This window comes from Carcharhinus amblyrhynchos, chromosome 1, assembly GCF_965287045.1.
Source record: "Carcharhinus amblyrhynchos chromosome 1, sCarAmb.v2.hapA, whole genome shotgun sequence".
NCBI lineage: Eukaryota > Metazoa > Chordata > Chondrichthyes > Carcharhiniformes > Carcharhinidae > Carcharhinus > Carcharhinus amblyrhynchos.
Window position 1 is genome coordinate 129994307 of NC_137324.1, and position 27019 is coordinate 130021325.

Consider the following 27019-nt stretch of genomic DNA (forward strand, 5'->3'; position numbering starts at 1 on the left):
CAGAACTTTCGAAGTTGTTACTCACAGTGAGTGGAAGAATATACCACTTAGTAATCGGATCACTTTGTCATGAAATACATATTATGAAATGTGAAAAGAATGGGAAAAGACCATTAGATTCAATAAAGCATCTTTCAATACAACCTCTTAAAAAGCCAAAAGAAAAACACAGGATAGTCTTTTACACGGCAACATCTTCACCAATCCCCACCCCACAACTAAAACATCCATAGGGAGCCCCTGCACACCAAAAAGTTGCCCCCCCCACACCACCGCCGCCAACGCCACCACTGCCCCTGCTGCCGCCACCACCACCACTACTGCCAATTACCTAAGTTCTAAACTTTCACATGTTTCTGAGGAGGAAGTCTCATTTTAAAGAGCTGCCAACCAATCAGATTGACCAGTAGCTCTGTGGTACCAGCACTATCAGCTTTGAGCAGTGATGATAATGTGACTGCAGGCTGTCCCCAAACAAAAGGAAGTTATGGAGCTAGACTTGAAGGTAAGTCCAGAGTTTTGGCAGGGCATGGTTGGCAGACCCTGATGAGAGAAGTTCAAAGCTGGGTTTGAGAGACTGGAAGGAACAGTTCAAGAGCGCAGGGGGCCCCTGAAGGAGGTGGCCTTTTCTTGCCTAACACCAGTCCACAGAGCGAAAGCTGACAGACTACCCGCCTGGTGCGGGTTCCTCCTGCCATGGGTAAAATAACAGCTGAGGTGGAATTTGGGTCTGAATAGGTCCAAGGGTAGGTGGACTGCATGACACCTCATCCATCCACTCTAAACTGGAAGACAGGTTCAGGGTGGGTAGAAAGGCCAGGTGAATGCCACATGCTGCATTTTATGAGCACTCTCATCTTTAAACAGTGACTACAGTTCAGAAGTACTTCATTAGCTTTAAAATGCTTTACAAATCTGGTGGTTGTGGGACATACTGTATAAATGCAAGAACATTGGAAAAAGGTAACATTAAAGCTTATTTATTAGTCATAGATAGGCTTACGTTCACACTACAACAGTTCTTCATCCAGACACACGGAACAGCCATGGGGACCAAATTCGCACCTCAATATGCCAACATCTTCATGCACAGGTTTGAACAAGACTTCTTCACCGCACAGGACCTTCAACCAATGCTATACACAAGATACATCAATGACATTTTCTTCCTTTGGACTCATGGCGAACAGTCACTGAAACAACTATATGAGGACATCAACAAGTTCCATCTCACCATCAGAGTCATCATGGCCTACTCTCTGGAATCAGTTACATTCTTGGACACATGCATCTCCATTAAGGACGGTCACCTCAGCACCTCATTGTACCACAAGCCCACGGATAACCTCACAATGCTCCACTTCTCCAGCTTCCACCCTAAACATGTTAAAGAACCCATCCCGAATGGACAAGCCCTCCGTATACAAAGGATCTGCTCAGATGAGGAGGATCGCAACAGACACCTCCAGACGCTGAAAGATGCCCTCATAAGAACAGAATATGGCGCTCAACTCATTGATCGACAGTTCCAACGCGCCACAGCCAAAAACCACACCGTCCTCCTCAGAAGACAAACACGGGACATGGTGGACAGAGTACCCTTCGTTGTCCAGTACTTCCCCGGAGTAGAGAAGCTGTGACATCTTCTCCGGAGTCTTCAGCATCTCATTGATGAAGACAAACATCTTGCCAAGGCCATCCCCGCACCCCCACTTCTTGCCTTCAAACAACTGCACAACCTCAAACAGACCATTGTTCACAGCAAACTACCCAACCTTCAGGAGAACAATGACCATGACACCACACAACCCTGCCACAGCAACCTCTGTAAGACATGCCGGATCATTGACACGGATGCCATCATCTCACGTGAGAACACCATCCACGAGATACACGGTACATACTCTTGCAACTCGGCCAACGTTGTCTACCTGATACGCTGCCGGAAAGGATGTCCCGAAGCTTGGTACACTGGGGAGACCATGCAGATGTTACAACAACGGATGAATGAACACTGCTCGACAATCACCAGGCCAGCTCTTAGGCTGATTGGTTTTACCAAATTGACACTATTCTCCCCTGAATCTGGCTAAGTTAGGGGTTCCATTCGTAGACACGCAGGGTAGAATAGGTGTAGGGTGATGCGGCGGCGCAGGCTCATTGGGCCGAAGGGCCTGTTTCCCGTGCTGGGTTGTTCTTTGTTCTTTGTTCTAAAACTGTTCTCTTCCTGTTGGGGAACACTTCAGCGGTCATGGGCATTCAGCCTCTGATCTTCAGGTAAGTGTTCTCCAAGGTGGCCTTCACGACACACAGCAGCGCAGAGTTGCTGAGCAGAAACTGATAGCCAAGTTCCGCACACGTGAGAACGGCCTCAACCGGGATCTTGGGTTCACACTATGTCACACTATCTGTAACCTCCACGACTTGCCTGGACTTGCAAAATCTCACTAACTTTCCTGTCTGGAAACAATACACAACTCTTTCATCTGTGCTTAAAGCTCTCTCCACTCACATAGTCTGTACCTTTAAGAATTGATTAGTTGTAAAGACTCACATTCCAATCATTACGCATGTAAATTGAGTTTGTGTTTTTGTGTCCTGTTTGTGATCAGAACTCCCAGCCACCTGACGAAGTGACAGCCTGTTCCGAAAGCTTGCGGCATTTGCTATAAATAAACTTGTTGGACTTTAAGTTGGTGTTGTGGGATTTCTTTCTGTCCAGCCCACCTGCCTCAGAAGTGCCCGCCAAAGCAGGATCTTAATTGCTGGAGTCCAGGTGCGAGTTGAGGTTGGGCTAGCTGCCCCTAAAGAAGTGCAGAGGCTGCTGGGTGCCATGGTGGTCTGTTCAAAAGGCCCACCTCCCTATCATGGAACTACATCCCAGTGGAAAATTCAGAAAGGCCTTCCATCCATGACCTCCCTTTATCTTTCAAACATTTCCCCTGTTACCTTATGCCCCATCGCTATGCCCCTTATACCACCATGTCAGACTATGCTCTTTCAACCATGCCCTATGTCTCTTATGTGTATTTGGCTGAGAAACCAGATATCCATTAGAATAACACAACACCTGAGCCCCAGAGGCAACATTGTTTGACAACTCAGGCTCTCCAATCTCTGCTGTCAATTTTGCCTTGTGCACCTGTTATAAGTGCACATCTATCAAACCTCCACTGTCCTAACCTAACCTTATAGCTAAATTCCCTCGTCCCTGTAATCATTCTGGTAAATCCCCCCTTCACCCTCACCAAGATCTGCACATCTGCCATAAACTGTGGTGACCACAGTCAGACAAAAAAAAACTAATCAGAGCTCCAGAAGAGTTTAGATTTTGTACTCAATGGCTTTGATTATGAACAACTTGTTCTTGTTAGGTTCGCCATTCTATTTTGTTTACATTTCCTTGTGCCCCTCATCTGCAGTGTCTCGTATATTCAGGAGCAAATGTACCAGAATCACTTTGTCTTCCCACCAACAAAAATTAAAATGCTGGGAAATCTGAGCAGGTCTGACAGCATCTGTGGAGAGAGAACAGAGCCAACATTTTGACACCTCAGAGGGAAGGGGTGCCCCTTTAAAATGGAGATGAGGAGGAATTTCTTCAGCCAGAGGGTGGTGAATCTATGGAACTCATTGCCACAGAGGTCTGTGGTGGCCAGCTCATTGAGTGTCTTTAAGACAGGGATAGATAGGTTCTTGATTAATAAGGGAATCAACAGTTACAGAAAAATACAAGAGAATCATAGGCCCCTATAGTACAGAAAGAGTCCCTTTGGCCCATCAAGTCTGCACTGACCACAATCCCACCCAGGTCCTAACCCCATATCCCAACATATTTTACCCGCTAATCCCTCTAACCTATACATTTTAGGACACAAAGGGGCAATTTTAGCATGGCCAATCAACCTAACCTGCACATCTTTGGCCTGTGGGAGGAAACCAGAGCACCCGGAGGAAACCCACAAAGACACGAAGAAAATGTGCAAACTCCACACAGACAGTGACCCAAGCCGGGAATCGAACCCAGACCCCTAGAGCTGTGAAGTAGCAGCGCTAACCACTGTGCTACCGCGCCGCCAACAAGAGAATGGGAATAGGTATCATGTCAGCCATGATTGAATTGCCGAGCAGACGCGATGGGCCGACTGACCTAATTCTGCTCCTATATCTTATGGTCGTTTGGAATCTGGATTTCGCTTCATCAAAACTAACAGCAAGAGAACCTTCCCACCAACTTGCTCCGATCGCCAAAATCCTTAATGCGCACGCGCGCCGCCGGGAGCCACGCAGCCGCTTTGCATGGTCGAGCGACGCGCAGGCGCCGTGGTTTCCCTGGAGACGCGCAGACACCGTGTTTCCTCGAGTGACACGCAAGCGCTGTGACGACGCAGTTGCTGCCCTTCCTCCCCGGGTTGGAGATGGCGGTCGTGGCAGCTCAGGTGCTGGAATTGGATGTCGAAGAGCAACAGGTAAATGTGGGCCTGGCCGGCGGTGCGACCCGAGCACTGAGGCCGTCCTACCCCCTCCAGTCGCGCTCCTTTAGCGGCAGCGAGTGTCAGTGTCCCGAGGCCGGGAATGGCGCCTCCGGCTTCAGAGCCTGGGCTGCTCCGGGGAGGTTTCCCCGGCTTCACCGACTGAGGTTTAATGTTACACAGATAGAAGTCCTCAAAGCCCAGGGATTGCGCTGGTAAGAGGAGGGGAATGGGCCAGGCTGGTGAACCCCTCCGTCCTGGACTGTCACTGTCAGGCTGCTGGATATGGCTCAGCTCCTCCAAATGGATATGGCTCATCTCCACCTTTTCCGTCATCAGTAACTTCCAAGATCCGCTTTATTATTTAAAAATCAATCGGTTTTATATCCAATTTATGGACGTTGAAGACAACTGTGCTCAATAAACATACCAAAAAGCTATTTAGTTCCGTATCACAAAATGCAACCCATGCTCAAACCATCAGAGTTTGTCCTTTTTAGATTTTCGTCCATCTTTTAAGTTTAGATGAAAAGTTTAATTGGACCTTGTTTCTATGCTGTTGACAGTGATAGCGTACATTTCGGATAAATAGTTTCTTTTTGTTCCTTCTGGAGGGTTTGTTAGTTTTATGGTGTCCGTTTGACTCGGATGGAAGTACAGCAGCCTGTCGACTCACATTAGGACTTGACTGTGCACTCTAGGCTGACGTTTCAGTGTATTGCGAGAGCGAATGCTGGAAGAATTGTCACTACATTGAAAGACACATTCACCTTTGCACATCCTACCGCTTTCATGTGTACGTTTTATTGTCGATGGTGCACTTGAAATATTTGAGGTAGAAGTTGCTTGATGATTTTTCATTTTATCTCCTTATATTAAATATGAATAATCAGTATGATCGCCGGGGTCGTCCATCCCGACTGTGTCTCTCAATAGCGGCTACATTCGCGGCCAGGTGTCCCTGGAGAGGGAGCATGCAGTGTCCACGGGGGCAGCTGACGCCTTCTGTGCCCGCTGGGCACCGCAGGGGCTGGGGTGCGGTATAGACCCTGACAATCACATTTTGATTTGATGTGTCTTAAGTTCCCTTTGTACTTTTGTTTTTGTTTGGGCTGTTCCCCTTCCTTTTGGGGAGCTGCCCTTTTTACTTTGTCCTAATTTAGTTTGAGTTTGTCTATTTGGTTTGACCTTAAAAGAGGTAGAAAGTGAATTGAAATAACTACATTTGGTTAGTACATAATTTCAAATATTCTTTGCTCTTTTTAATTTGTGCTATGAATAGATAAGCTTTTAATCATTTGAAGTGAACAAATACAATTATTTCACTCTATTGGTACTACGTATCACTCATCTCAAAATATTGCAGAAATTTAGCAAAGATTTTTGATTCTTATGACGGTTTAAGCTGTAAAAGTGGAAACTGAGGATTCATGTAGTCGAGAATGTAATATTTATGCGGCATTCTGTGATGCTTCCTTTATACTTAATTGACTTTTGAGTTAGTTCCAATTATTGAGGCTTTGTAGTGATAGCACTGCATGAGTTTTTAATATTTTGAATAAGAAAAATCTGGCTGAATTTTTTTTCCTTGAGTATACACACAATCCCATTCAAGCTTTAATAATGCATTAAAAGTTGCACAAAATTCCCTAGCCCTTGTAGGTTCCGAGTAGACTTTTCCCATTTAAATATAAGACCGTAAGACGTAGGAACAGAATTAGGCTTTCAACCCATCGAGTCTGCTCTGCCATTCAGTCATGGCTGATGTTTTTCTCATTCCCATTCTCTGCCTTTTCCCCATAACCCCTGATCCCCTTATTAATCTCTGTCTTAAAGACACTCGACGACCTGGCCTCCACAGCCTTCTGTGATCGAGTTCAACAGATTCACCACACTCTGGCTGAAGAAATTCCTCCTCATCATCCCTTTAGCTTGAGGTTGTGCCCTCTTGTTCTAGCTTTTCCTACTAGTGGAAACATCCTTTCCACACCCATTCTATCCAGGCCTCGCAGTATCCTGTAAGTTTCAACAAGATCCCCCCTCATCCTTCTAAACTTCGAGTGCAGACCCAGAGTCTTCAACTGTTCCTCATACAACAATCTCTTCATTCCAGGGATCATTCTTGTGAACCTCCTCTGGACCCTTTCCAAGGCCAGCACATCCTTAGATATGGGGTGTAAAACTGCTCATAGTACTCCAAATGGGGTCTGACCAGAGTCTTATACAGCCTCAGGAGTACATCCCACTCTTGTATTATAGCCCTCTTGGCGTGAATGCTAACATTGCATTTGCCTTCCTAACTGCCGACTGATCCTGCACATTAACCTTAAGAGAATCTTGAACGATGACTGCCTTTGTGTATATGTAATCTATTCATTTATACATCATTAAAATCCAACCACTGATCAGATTTATAAAGCCAACAGGAATACTAAACTGCATCTTGTACATATCAGAATGTACTTATACATGGGAAATACAGAGGTAAAGAAATGGTGATGATTCAAGCTACGAAGAATTTTTTATTATATGAAAATGTTAAAGTTGGGTTCACTGGTAAAAAAGGGCTTGAGATGAATTTGTTTCATTTTTAAAGTTCTATAAAGATGATTAATGAAGTTAAAATAGAAAGCTTGGAATTATATCACACATTTCAGGACGTTTTGAAATGTTTCAACAGCCAATGGAGTAGCTCTGATATCTAGTCATTGTTGAAATGTAGAAAGCAGCCAAGTTCAGACCAACTGTCATGGCAAGGAGTTCAAATACTAAGTAGGCAAATTAAAACTGGGAAGTCAGGTGTAGAAGGGATGCTGGGCTGGACCGCTTACATTGGTGTGCAACAAGAAACCAATGTCTTCAGGACTGGAAGAAAAGAGAGGGTGTTGGGAGAAGGAGAAGGAACAGTGGTAGTTAATGGTCCCACATTCTTAGATGGTATATCTATAAACATCTTTCCTATTTGTATTTTATTGTAAAAAATGACATCTTGTAACATGCTTGTAACTGTTACTCCAGAAAGTGAGAACACTATGGTATAAAGAAGGAAAAAAATGTTGTTATATTTGGCAATGTAACTGTAGTTTTCATATTTATTGAGAGAAAATGCACTTTTGGTTGTGTTCTCATAAACCGCTGAACAAATGAGTTGTGCAGTTTTGATTGCTTTATCTTAATACACCTTATGTTGACTGATCATAGTTTATTTGATATCTTAAAGATGGTGACAAACTAGTTTTATTCTTGGGGTACTGATCATTATAAAAATGTGTTCCACAATAAGACTTACTGTGCTGTGAAGCTGTGGGAATGGGATTAACTTGCTCATACATTGTAGAATAGTAACTTCAGGGATGAAGTAATGTCAATTTGAATTGGAGTATATCTATACTCCAAACAAGGAAAGGTTCCTAATAGACTTTTCTCATTTAAATATATGCATGGAGATCTTGTTCATTTATACATCATGACAGTCCAACCACTGATGAGATTTCATAAAGGCAACAGGAATATTAATCTACATCTTTTATGTGTCTGTGATGATCTTGTTACAACAGTGCTAAACATGCTGGATAACTGGGGCATGAAATCAATAACAACAATTCTAGTTAGCACAGTGGGCTAGGGAATTTTGTGCAGCTTTTAAACAGATAGGCAATTCCTCTGATCTAAAAGTAGGCCTTAAAATGACTCAAGTGCTTGATGCTGAGAGTTATGACACCCAAACTGCCTTCAAAGGTGTGACAATGTAACAGATCCCAAAGTATGTTACATTTTAACATTTGTAAATTACCACGAGCTGAACGGCAACAAAAATAAAACTGCAGTAAAACAGAATGGTAAAATTAAACGTATAATTATCAAAGTTTATGTATTATGGATCAACGGACAGTACAATTTCTGTTATTTGGCATGTTTTGAGAATGGGAGATGCTGGTTAGTTAAATATGCCAGTTAAGCGAGCTATAAGGTAAGCTCTACATTTTCACCCAGTCAAAAAGCTCCTGGGTGATCCTGTTTTGAGGCAGGTATTGGGGTCCTTCGAGGATAGGAGCACGTGAATCTAGTGAGTAACACCGAGAGAACATTGTTGCTGCAGAACAGTGGGAGGACAAGCTGCCATTAACAGCTACCTGTGAGCTTGACAATTATTAACAGTTGTCTGAAAGTGAGACTGTTGGGGAACAAATATTAGCACAATTTCTGAGGGATGAGAGACATTCCAGTCAAAAAAACAGACCTGACTCCAGCATTCCGGTTGCTGAAGTTTGAAGCCATCACTCACCTCCCTGATGCAGCCACCCTATTCAGTTGGTGACTGAGTTAGATTTGCTGGCCTCTGCCTGCGCCATGTTGTTGAACTCCTACCCCAGAATCCTAGATCAGTCCCTGAATAATTTTGTCTTGTAGGTAATACTTTAATTTTTTGTTGTCTTATTTTGATAATCTGTTATTCAGGAAGTTGGTTCTGCACGAGGTACCAGTGGAAGTATAAATTCTCTTCCTATGAGCATGCATCACCAGTTTTATTTTGTTTGTCTCCTGGTTTTAAAAGCCAAAATGCGAAATATCACATTTGTAGCTGAAAACTTTAAAAACATATATAACCAAACTACATGCTCACCTACAGTGACTGTCATTCAATATCTTGTGAACCTGAGCCTATTTTTGTTTTGACTTCACTGAATATTTCACCAAGATAATCAATTGTTTTTGCCTATAGGTGGATCTTTTAAAATTTCCTTCAGATGAAGACCAATGGAGGTAAGCAGTGCTGTGATTAGTACATAATTTCCACTCATTCTTATTGTGCTGTAGAGTTTTTATTGTATTGGAGCTCATTTAGTGCAACACGTAGCAATGCAATATTAGGCTAATCCATGGCATTTCATTACCTCATGTAAAACTTCAGTGAACGTTTCTAATTGTGAGAAATCTCTTTTAAAAATTGTTCATCAGTTGAATGATTAATTCAAAACTTGGAAGTGTTTCTTCCCCAACCCTATTTCTATTCAAACAAAGTGGTAGGCTCACTGATTTGAACTTTTTTTTACACAATGTGCTATTTTGATTTTCACTGCTTCTGTTATCTGTGAAGCGATTTAAAAATAATTGTAGATTAGTTTTTCCTTTTGTTTCAGAGTATGGTCCTTTTGCCATAAAGATTTATTGGTGCTGTAAGGGTTTGTCACTCAATTAGGGGAAGGGAGGGGGGAGGAAACAGTTCCCCTTGCATAGCTATTTCTTTTAGGCTTTCTTGCCTTCCTCTCCCCATATTTGCCTTCTTTGCTCTGCCTATTCTCCTTCTTTAACTTTTCTTGCTCACACATTACTCCCTTAGGAAATACTTTGCGCGGAATATTAATATAATCATGACATAACCATAAGATATGGTTACACTTGGTTTGAATTTGCCAGCTACATAGTGTGGAAAATAAAGCTTGGCTGAGGAAAAATTCGCTGTTTGTGTGCCATATGGACGGCAGGGGATTATCAATTTATGTGATTATTGCTTGTTTGTATTTCGTTATCTCTAGCCTTGACTATCCCAACACATGGTTGGTTTGCTGTCTTCTACACTGCAAAATACTGCTGCCCTTAGTCCTAGTGTATCAAATCTCTTTCACCCACGACCCTGTGTTCACTAGTCTATCCAGGTTCCCTGCCCAAAAATAACTCAGCTTAAAATTCTCATTTTTGTTTTCAAATCCCTTTCTAGCCTGCCTATTCTTCATAGCCTATCCCCTCTCTTTGTAACTTCCTTCAATCTCACAATCCTTCGCAATATTTCTATTCCCTCAATTCTGGCTTCTTGCGCATCATGATTTCAATTGTTCCACATGGAGGCCATGACTTCAGCTGCTGAGGTGCTTTACTAAACCTCTACTGGCACTCTATCTCGCTGTCGTCTTTTTAACACTCTCATTAAAACTTAACTTTTTCATAGTTTTTTTGCCTTAAATGTATCTCTGTGTGGCTTGGTGCCATATTTTGTTATCTTTTCTATAAAACACCTTGGGATGGCTTACTCTTAAAGTTGCCATATAAATGCAAGTTGTTGTATTGTACCTTGTTGCCAGGAAATGTTGTCAAAAGTAAAATTGCAACTTGGTCCTCACTGAATAAACTTAATAAAAACTTGTGAAATATGGAGCCAAGGTTATTGCATCAAGTTAGATGAAGTGAGCAATGGGAAACAGAAATGGTTCTTGTGAGGCTAAAATGAACATTATTGAACCAGAACTTTAAACTACATCTGACCCATACTGTAAATGTACCAGAGCTTGATGCTTACTCTTGGTGCTACAAAAACAAAAGGCACTGATTCCTAATAAATATCCCTTACCTTGTGCACCGTGTAAGAAGTTACTGTGCTGTTATATAATAAGAGCATATGACAAATTCTTTTACTTCCATTTTTAAAATCTTGGATGTTTTAGGATTTATTTCAGAAACATTATATCCAGGTGAAACTTGACAAAATACTGGCATTAACCAAGTCATTGTAAATAACCTGTAGGAATTGTTTGTTTCTGCTGGTGTCAGGTGTCATAGAATCCCTGCAGTGTAGAAGGATGCCATTTGGCCCACCTAGTCTGCACTGACTCTCTAAAGCATCTTACCCAGGTTCACCCCCTGCCCTATCCCTGTAATCCCATACATTTATTCTGCTAATCCACCTAACCCGCACATTTTTGGATTGTGGGTGGAAACCAGAGCATCTAGGCGAAGAACATGGGGTTTGCATGTTCTCCAGGGGAGACAGTCACCGAAGCTGGAATTGAACCCAGGTCCATGGTGCTGTAACTCAGCAGTGCTAACCACTGTGCCACCGTGCCATCCAAATGTGTCTCCAGTTGCTTATATTTGCCATGTTTGCTTATATAGTGCCACGTCCTAAGTTTCATCCCCCTCCTGAAATAATTTTTGCTATAGAAAGCATTGTAGTAATGTTGGTAAAATGGTTTTGTGACTGGTGGAAAGATACCTTCAAGAAGAATGGTTAGGAGAAAGAGTATTGAGAATAAACAGGAATCATTCCACAACAGTCATCTAGAGTTGTGTGAAAATATACCAGAATTTTATGCATTTTTTTTGAAAACGGGGGCCTTCACAGAAATACTATATATTTAATTCATTTTCAAGTTTTTAGCTTAGTATGCTTAAAACATTGTGTTTAACAGTTTTTTCCCCCTAAACAGTATACACACTTCAGCATTAAAATTATATTTTGCAAACTTCATTTTTGTAGATTACAACATGCCAAGATACATGCAAAACACCGCGGACATGAAGCTATGCATGCGGAAATGGTGCTTATTCTTATTGCCACCCTCGTAATAGCTCAAATTGTGCTAGTCCAGTGGAAACAACGACACTGTAGATCATATAATGTGAGTTTGACCATTAACGTTACACGTTCAAATCCGTGAATTGTTACACAAGTTTAAACAATTCGTTTGTCTTAAATTAGCAGATTTGCTCTCTAGATCAGTTAAATGTGGGGATAAGGCAGATTGCTTTGGCAGTGAAAAAGAGAGTTTTGTCTTGTGTTGTATCTGATCTTGAATTGACTAATGGTGCCATGTGGTACCCAGTTTTGGCATCCTTCACCGAGGTCTCAAATTAAGGTAAGAACATAGGACTTACTTAAGAGCAGGAGTAGGCCATTCAGCCCTTTAAACCTGCTCCATTATCCAATAAGATCTTGGATGATCTAATTGTAATCGCAACTCTACATTTGCCTCCTTATCCCCAACTTGTCTATCAAAATCTATCCAACACAGCCACCACTGCTTTCTGGAGAAAAGACAAACTAACAACCCTCAGAAAAAAGTCCCCTCATCTCTGTCTTAAGAGGGAAACCTCTTATTTTTAAACTGCATCCCTAGTTCAAGTCTGCACCACAAGAGGAAACATCTTCCCTATACAGTTCCCTCACATATGTTTCATTACCTTTCAGGATCACCTTTCATTCTTCTGAATTCCAGTGGTATAGGTCCAACCTGTTCAATCTCCATAAGATAAATCTTTGATCCCAGGAATGAGTAGAGTGAACCTTCTCTGAACTGCTAATGCAATTATATCCTTTTTCAAATAAGAAGACTGCAATGTAGTTGGCACTACAGATGTGTAGATTAGGTGGATTAGCCAAGGCAAGATGTGGGATTATGGATAGGGCAGAGGGGATGGCCTGGGTGCGTGCTCTTTCAGGGAGTCAGTGCAGACTCAGTGGGTTTGATGACCTGCTTCTGCACTGTAGTGGTTCTATGTGATCTTACCAACGCCCTGTATAGCTGCAGTGAAACCTCTCCACTTTTATCATCCAGTCCCTTTGCATTTATTTTTCTAACCATCTGCTGTACCTGAATACTAGCATTTTGTATTTCATGTACCAGCATGTACACATTCCTTTATATCACAGAGTTCTGCAATCTTTCTACGTTTAAATTGTATATTATTCTTCTTACCAGAGTGGACAAGTTCTCACTTTCCCACACTAAACACCATCTGCCAAATCTTTGCCCACTCATCTAATCTATCTACATCCCTTTGTGGACTCTACCTCCTGCTGAGAGCTCTGGAGCCACACGTTGGCCAGACCAGGTAAGGACAACAGATTTCCTTCCCTAAGGACATTAGTGAATAGATGGGTTTTTCCGACAATCGACAATGATTTCATGGTCATCGGTAGACTCTTAATTCCAGATATTTTTTATTGAATTCTGATTCCACCATCTAGCATGGCAAGATTTGAACCTGGGTCCCCAGAATATTAGTTGAGTTTCTGGATTAATAGTTTAGCAATAATACCACTAGGCCATTGCCTCCCCACACACTCATGCTCACCTTATTTCCTCTTTTCCTTTTTAAATTAGTGTCTGTTTTTACTTTTAGCTAGCTTTCTCTCATACTCTACTTTCTCCTCTTTTCCTAGACTTTCTTGGCTAGTTCTTAAAACCTGTTCAACCTTCCAACTTGTCGCTAACCTTCACAGAATTGTACGGTATTTCTTTCAATTTGATACTATCCTTAACTTCCTTATTTAACCATGGATGATGCATCTTTCTCGAGGAGCTTTTTTTTCTCATTGTGACAAACCTTTAGAATCATACTGTGCAGAAAGAGGACCTTTGATCCATCATGTCTGCTCTGGCCATCAAGCACCTCTCTATTCTAATTCTGTTTTCTAGCATTTGATCCATCGCCTTGTATGCTATGGTATTTCAAGTACTTATCTAAATGCTTGATAAATGTTGTGAAAAACATTAAAAACAGGTAGTATGAGTTTCTACAAGTGTTTGCTGAAAGTTATTAAATATCTCCTTAAAAATCTGCTGCTGCATTCCTGGTGTCATACCATTTAACCTAGTTTCCTAGTTCACTTTAGCCAGCTTTGCCTGAATATCTTTGTAATTACCTTTATTTATTTAAAACATTAGTGCTTGGCCCACACTACACATTTTTAAACCTCTGCTGTCACTTAGAGGCTCCTTTACTATGAGCTTATTGATTAATGCTATCTCATTGCTCATCACTAGGTCTGGCATGCTAGGCTTTCTTGTTGACTCTAGAGTATACTGCTGTAAGAAATTGTCCCAAATACAGTCTATGAACTCATTTTCCAGGCTACCTTTGTCAATCTGATTTGCCCAGTCTACATGAAGATGAAAGCCACTCATGATTAGTGCAATGCTTTTTTTTTTACATGCCTCATTTATTTCTTACTGTATGCGCTGTCCTACACCGTGACTACTGTTAGGGGCCTATAAACTACTCCCACAAGTAATTCCTTACTGTTCTTATTTCTTAACTCCACAAGCTGATTCTACGTCTTTCTCTTTCAAGCTAAGGTCATCTCTTTCCTGTCATTCCAAAATGTCAGATACCGTTCAATTTTCAGGTCCTTGCCTTAGTCACTTTTCAACCATGTCTTTGTAATGGCTATCAGATCGCACAGATTTATTTCTATCTATGCGAGCTGTACCTTCATCTTGTTATGAATGCTGCGCACACTCAGATACAGAGCCATTAACTGCCTTTTTACCATTTTTGCAATCTCGTGCTTCTTCTACTACTTGAGTATACTGTCCTTTACTGTTACTGTGTTCCTACTCTCCTACCTTCAACTCCACTTTAGCGGCTTTCTGTACCATGTTACCATCTTCATCTTATGCCATGATCCTTCCTGCCACACTATGGTTATCATTACTCAAATTCCTACCCCTGCTCTAATACCTTGTATCTCTTTTACCATATCCAATGTGACGTGATCCCTCCCCTCTATTATTTATTTTAAAGCCCTCGACAGCCCTAGTTATATGATTCATCAAAATATTGGTCACAGCATGGTTCAGGTGAAGAGCATCCCATGGTACAGCACTTTCTTCCCCAGTACTAGTGTCAGTGGCTAATGAATCGAAAGTCTATTAATCGACATCAGCTTTGAGCAATACATTTAACTTTCTAATCTTATTTACCCTACTTCAGTTCAGATGTAGCTTGGGTTCAGTGTGGCTAAATACCCCAGAGATTAATTACCTTTGTAATTCAGCTTTCTATTTCAGCCCTTGGGTGCTCATAATTTTTAAGCAGAACCTTTCCCTTGTTCTACCTTACTGGTACTTACACGGACCATGACAACTGGATCCTCCCCCTCTTACAGCAGGTTCCTCTCCAGTCCTGAATGAATGTCCCGAGCTCTGGCACTGAGTAGGAGGCAACGCAGCCTCCTAGACTCAAACGTTTGGCTGGAGAGCTGTCTCTATCTTCTTGAGTATACTGTCCTTTCCTAACCCCATTTTAATGGCTTCCTGCATCACGTTGCCGTGGTCAGTTTGTTTATCCACCCCAAAATATCAGAAGTCTGTATGCACATTTCTCCTATTTGTTTAATAAAGATCCTGACTATTCATGTTGAATCATATTTATAAAATGACTGGGTGTTTTGAGCACATTTTTACATTCCTGATCAAATCGTGACTGTAACAAGAAAAACAGGCACAAGGGGTCACAGACTGGATTTTGACGTATGATCAAAATTATAAGATTTGTTTGCTCTTGAATTATTAATTTTCAAATGAGCTATGATAATGCACCTTGTTAACTGTACACATACCAGAGTTTGTATAGATTTGAAAATATACATATTAGATGCAGGAATGTGTGAAGGCCGCTATGAAACATATACGCACTGATTTTTATAAACTCAATGTCTGTGCAAATGAAATATATATTAAATATATTCCCTTCATCTTTCTCCCTTTGCCTGCTTCATAATTTACACTTGTAAATACCTAACAATGCTCCAATTTGGTAACAAGAAACTTTAACTATGTTCAAGTCTCCCTTGAGATAGCAGGTGGCTGTAGACAAATTACTAAAATATACCTGCTCCTAAGCTAAATTTGAACATAAAGATTCAATTCAGATCAAGTCATCTGTTATGTTTTGTTGTTACTAATGATTTGAATAAGAGCAGCCTGTTTGTATTTTGGGAATTTTCATTAGGCTTTGTGCAGCTGCCACCTACAAACTTATAATCATAATGGTGTGAAGCATAGATCTTAATTTATGTGCAGTTTGGTACTCCTATTTCAGTTACAATGTAATGGATTTAAGATGGCTGCTGCTATCATGAGGTTAACAGATTATTTTGGCTGTTGTGAAGCAATATCTGCTCTTATAGCTTGACTTTTCACAGTCACATGCATTGTCCATTTTTAATGCTGCTCCTGTTTTAACAAGTAATTTAAATTAGTTTTTGTAAAAAATGACACTTTAATTCTTGTTTTGAAATCTAGTAATAAAAGGAACAGGCTTACTTAATGTAGAGGAAATTGGGAGAGAATGCCATCTTATTTTCAGACCTTTCTGGATAGTAATAATTGCTGCCATTTAAATTAAGAATTATTACAAAGCTGTAGGATAGTAAAATTGTGTGGCCCATGGCAAACTGTGACCTGGCAGATTGCAGACTTCACTCAAGCACTGTAAATTGTAAAACAAACTTTTGAGTGATCCTTGATTCTTAAATTGTAAACTCTTTATTAAAAAATGGGACAGAGTAAAATCTGAAAGCATTAATTTTAAATATGTGCACTGTTTGATTAACCCTGTTAGCTAAATTTGTATTATGTTGGTGCAAAATGAGGTAGGGATGGTAGAAGTGAAATCTCATTATCCTCTTATTAACCCATGACTTGCTGATCATTTAGCACATTAAATATGTATAAATAAAGGTTAGCGTAAAGCAATTAAAAACGTGAATCGCAGCTGTTATTTCTGTCTACGCACTGGCCGTACTGTAAATTCAGTCAACTTTATGAACTTCATTTGTAAGACAAGCCAGACCAAAAATCGGTAGTGATAAATTAAATGTCCTGCTGCCTTCTAATTATTTAGACCCCCACTTTAGGATTTGCTTGAGGTCCAGGTCCTGTTTAGCTCATTTAAGCCTTTTAATGAGAAAAACATTTAGCCTTCGGGCAATAGTCTGATTTGTCAGGAAATTCCAAGGGATATGATGTATGGATAAGTAAAATTTGTGCTAATATAATCCAGATGGTAATGGTGCCATTAAACAATAAAGTAGATGATGTGTTTTTCTATATATCCAGATGTTGACTGTACCAGCACTAGTATTATTAAGACTGCAGACGCACAACTGTGTTTTGTTTTATCAAACAACTACTGAATTTTGGAGTCCAGCTGAATAGCATGTCCACAATACTTTAATTGTTCTAAAAATGCTTATTGTCACTTTTCTAGATTATATTGTATAATTGCTGTATTTCATCAAATAATTGGAATAAATTTGTCCAAACCAAATTTAACTTCCCAGGGTTATGGAGTGAAATCTATTAGTAAGGGACTTTTAAGTAGCAATCGACTTTCTGAATGTGAATCTAGATTTTGATGAAAAAAGGAAAGTCTAATTCGAAGTGATCTTAGTTTCAGAAGTTTTTAACTTTCTCTTCAATTTAATATAGTCAGTTTTTAAATTGATCAGTTCTTACTAATGGAGTTATGCTACAATTAACTCCATAAACCGCGTCAACAGCATCTGATCCAGATATAGTTCTGATCTGGGCATAGAATGTGCTATAATCTATTGAATGCTTTTTATTAATTTAGAGGAAATATTGCCCCAAAAAGTTCCAGTTTTTCTGATGGTCATTAAATTACTTGTGCAGACTGAAAATAAAAAGTACAAGAGTAATCCAATGTTCAAATGAAGTCTATATTACTGTAGTAGTAAAATGCTTTGTATTTTTCATCAAAGTCTGATTGATTTAGACAGCAGTTTATTAATGAGTGAAGGCCTCATTTTAATGTCGTTCATTGAATTGTGATTCATATTTGTTACACCAGCAAGCTAGCTGTATGTTTATTAGAATTTAGCAAATAGATCTTCTATAATTTTACTGTTAAGACTCTTAGAAATTCCTGACTAGCTTCACCACAAGGTGAAAATTCTGACTGTGACGTTGTCTTACTATAAATATAATGGTACGGTAAAGCTGGAGCATTAACAATTTTTCTAATTTGTCATGCTATGAAAATAAACTGCATTTACTACTTTTATTTAATGATATGTAGAAATTGTGCTGTGGGCAGATAAATGTTTATAATGAACTTACGCATTTTCTTTGACAGCTGGTCACCTTGCTGCAGATGTGGATTGTTCCTTTATATTTCACAGTAAAACTTTACTGGTGGCGCTTTCTCTCCACATGGGGGATGTTCTCTGTTGTTACCAGTTATGTCATCTTCAGAGCTACCCGTAAACCCCTTTCTGGAAGAACACCACGGTATGTACTCAAAAATGAAAATAGGATTTTTTTCGCCATACGTTTGTTCTGTCTTACTAATTATGGTTTGTGTGACTAAAATAGTGAGCAATTTATTTTTAACACTGTGATAGGCAGATACAGTTTAATTGCATATCTAGCATGTTTCTCAATTTTTCATGGAATAATCTGACATCTGTATTGCATATACATGAACTGTTTATTGTTAACACAAATGGCTTCCTTGAAGAATCTTTAATTTTGTGTGTATAGTTTTCAAATTCTTCTTTACAACAGCTTAATCATCAAATATAGTACAAAAATGCAATCTCCATTGTTAGCAAGGTACCAGGCATGAAATCAACATTAGCATGTTAGAATCCAATGTGCAACATCTAGTTGATTTTTTTATTACAGATGTGTGTACTTTTTCAAAATTGAATTCTGTACTTTTTTTTAGAGTCATGAGAGAATGCGCAATTTATGCTCACAAACTTATATGAAGCAGCCCCAATTCCTAATCTTTGAGTTTGAACGAAGTTTCAACTTTTTTCTGTGGCTTAATCCTTTGTTAGCTTCTTTCTGTAAAACAAAATCTTGTAGTGTATCCCTCCAGTTACTTGATTAATGTATGTGTGCATCACAGAATCTTCCAACATGCAATCACTGAAAGCTTGCCACTAAGATTTGATTTATAACACCAAAAAAAATCAGCTGTATGCATGTGTGTGTTTCCATTTGTACGTATTCTGAGATATTGTTCTGAGTTAAAGGATATATAGCTTGCTAACGAGGGATTTTTATCTCATGTAGGCATGAACATTTCAGCCACTAATCTACTGTGACTAAATAAATAAATGTTTTGCTTTTTGCCTTCAGCCCTACAACCCTCCAAGAACTTTGTATTCCTCCAACCTTGTTCTCTTGTACACCCCTGCTTCAGTTGACCCTCACTGACAACTTTCTAGGCATAGGAGCAAATGAAATAGGCACAAGATAGACACTATGGCTTCTTTAACCTGCTCAGCTATTCACCAACATTGTGGCCGATCTGCAACCTCATTAAAAGCTATTCTGAAACAATGCCAAATAACTGACCGTAAATGGGAACAATTTGCTTAAGTTAAAGTTTCGAGGATAACCATCCATGAAGGCCTTGATCAAAAAAAGATTTACTTCAGATAATTTTAATTTCAGAAGTTGTTTGTTTTTTACTTCCAATTAACATCGTCAATTTTTAAATAGATCAGCTCTTACAAATGGAGTTGTTATGCATCAAGTACTCTAAATGGTATCAGCAGCATTTGATCTACATATAGCTCTGATCTGGGCATAGAATGTATTGCAATCTATAAAGTGCCTTTACTGATTCAGAGGAAATATAAACTCCTTTGCTCCAAAAAGTTCTAGTTTTTCTGGTATTCATTAAATCGCCTTTTTATACAGACTGAAGTTCAGAAATACAAATGAATCCCTATGTTAAAATAATATCTATTTAGCTATGGTGTTGAAATGCTAAATGAGTTGCTCATTCGGTGAGCTGGCACAGGCGCAATGGGCCAAATGGCTGCCACCTACACCTTTACAATTCTGTGATTCTGAAGAGCAAAGTTAGATTCATTTGGGCAATAACTCATCAATGAGCTACGGGCTTATTTTTTGGTCCGCATTTGTTGATACTGAAAGTAAATGCCAGCTAAGGAAGATATTGAAGACAGCCAGAATATTTTCTCTCTTAATTTCTTTGTGGTTGGTTTTTTGGTGGCTGATGAGGAGACGCACCAGGTTGAGAACCTTTTTTGTTTTGAAGCAACTTCCTCAACTGACATTTACTTTCAGTATTAACAATGCAACAGGCTTTGAGCACTCTTTATATTTCATTTGCCAAAATAAATCACTTCTCATTTATCAATGCAGCATAAAAATCATCTTTGGAATTAGTTCATCATATGTTTACACTACATAGTGTGATCATCTTAACTGTGTCTTCATGATCACAATATCTGAACTGGCAAATCATCCTTTTTCTTACCATCAGGTCTTCGTTAGTATCTTGCATGCATATGCTCATGTAGAAGCTGACCCACAAGAAAGGATGCCCTCTGCTACAAAAGAAATCCAGAACACATGATAAAAGAGTCAATATATAAATCACTCATTTACCAAAATTTGTCCTTTTTTCTTTTTTTTCAAACAGTACTTGTGCCATCTGTTTTTCTGCTTCAGCCCTCATTTTTGATAGTTCTGACTCTGCTAAACCTCTTTTAACTTCCTTCATGTTGACCAAATTTCTTCAGTATTAAATCAATATTAGAGTGCGGAGGGTTGCAATTTAAATATCTTGTCAGTGGAAGAGTAGAGGAGCAGTTGATAGGCGTACGTTTCACTGCTTCTCAACTGTAATTATGGCTAATATTGCTGAAGTAAGGCTGTTACCTTCCTGTTTTCATAGATTCAATTGAACTAGCCTTTTCAACTTGTTTGTCTTTGCCCTTCCAGAATATTAACCCCATTGTCTTTCTATTCGAGGTGAGGCCAATAACGTGTTTTCAACTACCCTTCTGGCCAACGAATTCAACTACAGCCAGACCATTTTGCTATCCCTTGGAAAACCAGAAAGCATGGTCACGCCAGAGTGAACCTCGCTTTTCAAATCTCATGGGTTTTTAACCCCACTCGCCGATCCCATGTATTATTCTGTTTTATTATCTGTTATTTTGTATTTAATTTTCTGTCTAATCTCAAAGATCAGCTCTGATTTACATAAATGAGAAAAATGTGTGTGAAAACAAGTTTTATCTCGCACATGAGCCCAAAATGGGGAAGTAGATAGCACTTAAGATAAACAGGGTAAAAGAGGCAAATAAAAATTCAGTTACAGGAAAAGCACAGAACTTCTTCAAACTGGGCATTCCTGAAAGAGAAAAGGCAAAATACTGTGGACGCTAGAAAACTGAAATTAAACAGATCATGCTGGAAACATTCAGCAGGTAAGGCAGCAACTTCAGGTTGTCGGAGTCAGGGCATACGACCCAAAATGTATGTGTGGATCCTGCAGCAGTCCTGAAGTACTGAGCTCTGGCAATTGCCCAGGGAGTTTGAACTCCTCTGGACCATCCACAAAGTCTTGATTCTGAAGTACATTTGGAGACTTGAGACAATTCCAACATGCTTAACTGGATAGTTACCAAGGAAATGCTAAACAGGAAAATCCTAATCTAAATGCTGGATAATCTCATAATTGACCCTTGATAAATCACACTGACCCCTGACTCCCCTTTCAACCCCATGATTACCCTACTCTGATTCCCAGCTAAGTCTGCCCGAACTTCCAACTAAACCGCCTAACAATCTTCCCAAACACAATAACACACAACCACCAAATTGCACCCCCCTGCCCCAAACAAGACCTGACTAGGCCCTACCACTCGACTACCCCTTGACCTGACAATTATTCTCCCTAACCATTACACCCGCCACACCCAATCTATCCATCTCACCAACCTGTCCATCATACCCGCTTACTAACCACCCTACTCCCTCACACAGCCACCCACCTACCCATTCAACAGCATTCATACTGGGCATTTAGAAATGACTTTCGAACAGCTTGTGCAGTAAAAAGTGAGAGCATTCTGTTCTTTCCCAACCCAAATACTACAGGCAGAGTTCTTGGATGGAAACTTTGCTGTCCATTTCTGAAGATGCCAGGTTCAGAAGACCTGGCTAGAAATGCAGAGTGTCGGGAAGAGCAAAAGTATGAGCAGAGTGGCAATGCAATGATTGCCAAGCTGCGGAAGATATGGTCTCATATCTCAGTAAAATGACCTTTCATTGGAATTGGAAGATGTTGGTGATCAGCAATTTTATAGGAAATGGAAGGCCAGAAAGGGGTGTATGGGAAGCAAGAAAGAGCAGAAGGGAGAAATTTATGATAAAATGAAGGCAAGGGTGAGTTAAAGTACAGGGTGGAATCTTACCAGAATTTGCAAAGTGTCATTTCTGGTGAGAAAACCAGCATGGAGCTCTGACTCTGACTGCAGAATCACTCTAGTGGAGTGGAGTCTCAGTCCGCAAAACCGGCTGCATGGTGTTTTTAAAAGGTGCCCCGATTCAAACAGTGTGTCATTCGTTTTCCCCCCACCTCCTCCCTGGCCCCGAAGGCATCAGGTTCTCGCCCATTATGGGTGTGATTACGTTATTGGCGATGGTCGATGAAAACCGGAAAGCACGGTCACTCCAGAGTGAACCACATTTTCCGAATCTCATGGGATTTTGACCACATTCTGCTGATCTTGCGCTCGGAGAGTGCCAGGTCAAAAATCCCCTTCCAAAATCATTATAGTTCAGGCCAAATTGAGGGGATAATGGTGCATTATAGAAACAAAGGATGTGTCTGGAAAAAAAAGTGAAGGCTTCCATGACCCAGAAATTTGTCAGAAAAATTAACCTACTGAGAAAAGAGCATATTAAATGAGTCCCACTTCAGTTTCTTCTCCACCCTCCCAATCATACTCTACTTCAAATAAGTAAATGTATTCTCGTATATCTTTTGTACTTTGGATTATTGTGTAGCTTAATTTTCTACTTGGAGACCTGACTCAGTTTTACTGCACAGCAGCTATTAATATAGTATCTATAACAAATAAAATGCTCCAAGGCAGTTCACTGATGTGTAACAAAATAGAAAAAATTGACACTGGAGCAAAGAAGTGAGTAATAGGCAAGGCAAATGAAAAACTGGTCAAAGCGGTGAATTTTAAGGATGGTTTAAAGACAGACTTCATGAGCACAGGGCACTGGTATCAGCAGGCACAGCTATTAATGAGTGGGGTACAAAGGAAGAGCCATCCACAGGCAAGAGTTAAAAGCAGTTGAATTGCAGGGCTGGGAGGGATGAGTTGGAAATCTTGAGGTTTGAGGTACAGATGGTTGACAGCATGTCTGAGGATATAGATGTTTTGCATTGGTCAGAAGTTAAAACTACCTTCAAGTATCATGCAGAAATAATGGCCTAGGTTTAGTAGTGGTGATGACACAAAACTGACAGCAAGTTCAGAGAATAATACAAAAATCTAGAAGTTGTAGTCAATGATTCTACTCTTCAGAGGTCTTCATGTTGTGCAGTCCCTAAAAGGGAGGCAATGTAGTATTGTCACTAGTACAATGTTCTGGGTTTGAACATCATGGCAGATGCTGAAATTCTGTAACTAAAAGTCTAATAATGGCCATAAAGCATTGTTGTAAAAACCCACGGGGTTCATTAATGACCCTTACCTGGTCAGGCCTACATGTGACTCCAGATCCACAGCACGACAATGTGGTTGACTCTTTAAATGCCCTCTGAAAATGGCCTAACGTTCCACTCAAATCAAGAGCAAATAGGGATAGGCAATGCATGTTGGCCCAACCAGCAACACCCACATTCCCTGATGGAATAAAAAAAACACTCAGTGCATTGACATAAAATTCCACTTGTATGCTGTAAGTCATGCTGTAAATACACTTACAATTACACCTTGTAACTTCATAATTGCCACTAAATAACCTCACTGGCCAGGAAAAGCTGATTTGCGAAATATCAAATTTCTCTGAAGATATATTTCATAATTCATTTATTTTACCAACTTAAAAATTAAATTAAAAGTGAAGGGTAATCAGTGCTTTTAATTTTCTGATTTGCAGTCAGTCAAAGTGTTTCAGTGCGACTGGCTGCTTCATTCTATGCTGATCTTATTGTTGCTAGGCATCTGGAGATCCCCGTGACTTTGCACCAGATTTAAACTACCACCAAACAAATCGCAGTCTATGCCAAAAAGATCTCTACATATTTGTAGGCAACTTTTCTCAAGGTCAGTGACAAGCAACATTGCTTTACCGCTGACTGCAAAATTCAGCCAGATCTGACTTCCTAACAATGAGAGATGTATTTCTGAGATATTTTGGGAAAACTAATTATCTTTTGCTTAAAATTATTTTTCTTAATTTTGCTTTTTCATTGAATAGCTTTTCTTATTTATTTCATTCTTGAAAGTGTCTGATTCCATTAACCACTCAAATTTAAGCGTACAGCCACAGAATCTTAAATCCTTTTCTCCATCAACAGTGATCAATCTAAAATAGATATGTTACCGGTAAAGAGATAATTAGTGAAGAAAATCATCACACATTAGACCTCAACTAATAATGGACCTTAAAAATAGCCAGGTCATTCTGCATTTGCTTGATAAAAGCACACGATGAGTATCTACTACCAGGTGACAAATCCTCTAAAACTGCTTTGGGTTTCAATAAGTAATGATGTCTGTAATAAGCGATGCTCATTCCAAGCTTTCTTGTTTTCAGATCCCACTATGGCCTCCCCTTGCCCCTCTCTAACTGCCCACACCCACCATAATGTCTGCTCTCCTGTAATTGTGGCTCCTTATTCATCTCTGGTGGCCATGTCATCAGCTGCTTATGCCATAAGCTCTGGAATTCCCTCTGCTTCTTACCCTTCTCTCTGTTAAGATGCTCTTTGAAACTTATTTTCTTGAACCAGCTTTTGGTCATTTGTTCTAATATCACCTTTGTGGCTTGGTGTCAAGTTTTGTTTTATAATGTTCCTGTGAGCTGCTTTGGGATGTTATTCTGTAAATAAAAGTATTAGATAACTACTAGGTGTAATGTGCAATATGTATAATCCCTATTAGTGTTTTGTTTCTGTAAATGGGAATACATTCCAAATTTTAAAAATTGAGCTCCAGTTACGTCAGTCATGATTCATGTCATGGGCAGCACTCTTGCCTCTGAACCGGGTGCTCAAGCCCCACTCCAGGATTTGCACATGTAATTTGGCTGACATAAAGTATCAAGGGAGTGCTGCACTACCAGAGTATAAGCCTAATAGAATAGAATCCTTACAGTGCAGAAGGAGGCCATTCAGCCCATCAAGTCTGCATCAACTTGCTGAGAGAGATCCCACCTAGGCCCTTTCCTGTAACCCCACGTATTTAACTCGCTAATCCCCCTAGCCTACACATCTTCAGACACTAAAGGGCAATGGCTAATCCACCTAACATGCATATCTTTGGACTGTGGGAGAAAACTGGAGCACCCAGAGCAAACCCCCACAGCCACAGGAAGAACATGCAACCTCCAAGTCTGGAATTGAACCTGAGTCCTTTGCGCTGTGAGGCAGCAGTGCTAACCACTATGCCACCCTGAATAATAATAATAGATTGCATGTTAGTACTTGAAGAGCAGGGAAGTTGTCCAAATGTCCTGGCTAATATTTAGCCTTCTTCAGGTATCACTAAATTAGAATATCTAGTTATTATTTCATTGCTATTTGTGGGACCTTACTATGCTCAAATTGTTTTCCCATTACAATCACATTGAAAGTAATTTAATTACAAATCATTCTGGCACATTCTGAATTTCTGAAGGGTGCTACATAAATGCAAGTTTCTTCATTTTTTAACAGAACTCTATTTACTTGGGTCATGTTACTTTGGTATCAAATCATATGTCTGTTTCATTGGCGGCAGTGTTATTACACATCCACCAACTTTGCAGTTAGATTACATAGCTCGTAGGAGGAGGAGGAACAGTCACAAGTCGTGGTACACACCAGTACCAACAACATAGATAAGAGAAGGGACAGGGATTTAAAACAGGAATTTAGGGAGCTAGGATGGAAGCTGAGAGCCAGGACATGCCATGTTGTCATCTCTGGTTTGTTGCTGGTACCACGTGCTAGCGAGTTGAGGAACAGGGAGAGAGTCCAGACAAACACGTGGCTGCAGGGATGGTGTAGGAGAAAGGGTTTCAGTTATATGGATAATTGGAGCACATTCTGGGGAAGATGGGATCTATACAAACAGGACGGTTTGCACCAGAACCAGAGGGGCACCAATACCCTGGGAGGGAAATTTGCTACAGCTCTTCAGGGGGAGGGGTTGGGGGGTTTAAACTAATTTGTCAGGGGAATGGGGAAACGAGCTGTAGTCCAGAACATAAGAACATAAGAAATAGGAGCAGGAGTAGGCCAACTAGCCCTTCGAGCCTGCCCCGCCATTCAATAAGATCATGGCTGATCTGTCGTGGCTCAGTTCCACATTCCCGCCCTCTCCCCATAACCCTTAATCCCCTCTCTCATCAAAAACCCATCAACCCGCTTCTTGAAAATATTTAGCGAGGCAGCCTCCACCACTTCAACGGGCAGAGAATTCCAGAGATTCACCACCCTTTGAGTGAAGAAGTTCCTCCTCAACTCCGTTCTAAACCGCCCCCCCTTTATCTTGAGGCTATGCCCCCTAGTCCTACTATCCTTTCTGAGCGGGAATAGTCTCTCCACCTCCTCTATCCTATCCATCCCATTCATCATCTTATACGTCTCAATGAGATCTCCCCTCATTCTTCTAAACTCTAATGAGTACAAGCCTAATCTATTCAGCCTCTCCTCATAGCTCAACCCCCTCAACTCCGGCATCAGCTTAGTAAACCTCCTCTGCACTCCCTCCAAGGCCAAAATATCCTTGCGTAAGTACGGCGCCCAAAACTGCCAGTGTTGAGTGTAGTGAGGTACTGAGGAGGGTATCAAAGTCAGGGGTGTACCGGCAGACAGGAAGGTGGGTTGAAGTGTGTCTACTTCAATGCAAGAAGCATCCGGAATAAGATAGGTGAACCTGGAGCATGGATTGGTACTTGGGGCTACAATGTTGTGACCATTATGGAGACATGGTTAGAACAGAGACAGAAATGGTTGTTGGA

At 40.4% G+C, this 27019-nt stretch overlaps 1 protein-coding gene and 1 long non-coding RNA gene across 3 annotated transcripts in view; one reads left to right on the forward strand and one right to left on the reverse strand.

The window, feature by feature from the left end:
- The window catches only part of LOC145350285 (uncharacterized), a 48054-nt gene extending 43814 nt beyond the window's left edge, over window positions 1–4240 (reverse strand). Inside the window, exon 1 of the long non-coding RNA XR_013888172.1 lies at window positions 4151–4240. This is a non-coding gene — a long non-coding RNA (uncharacterized LOC145350285). The remainder of the gene's footprint in view (window positions 1–4150) is intronic.
- Window positions 4241–4339: 99 nt separating this feature from the next.
- rnf175 (ring finger protein 175) overlaps window positions 4340–27019 on the forward strand; it is a 37332-nt gene continuing 14652 nt past the window's right edge. For both annotated transcript variants that reach the window (XM_080192563.1, XM_080192572.1), the window contains exons 1-4: window positions 4340–4469; window positions 9196–9236; window positions 11725–11866; window positions 18132–18286. In XM_080192563.1, coding sequence (XP_080048689.1) covers window positions 4419–4469; window positions 9196–9236; window positions 11725–11866; window positions 18132–18286 — 389 coding nt within the window. In that variant the 5' untranslated portion in view covers window positions 4340–4418. The remainder of the gene's footprint in view (window positions 4470–9195; window positions 9237–11724; window positions 11867–18131; window positions 18287–27019) is intronic.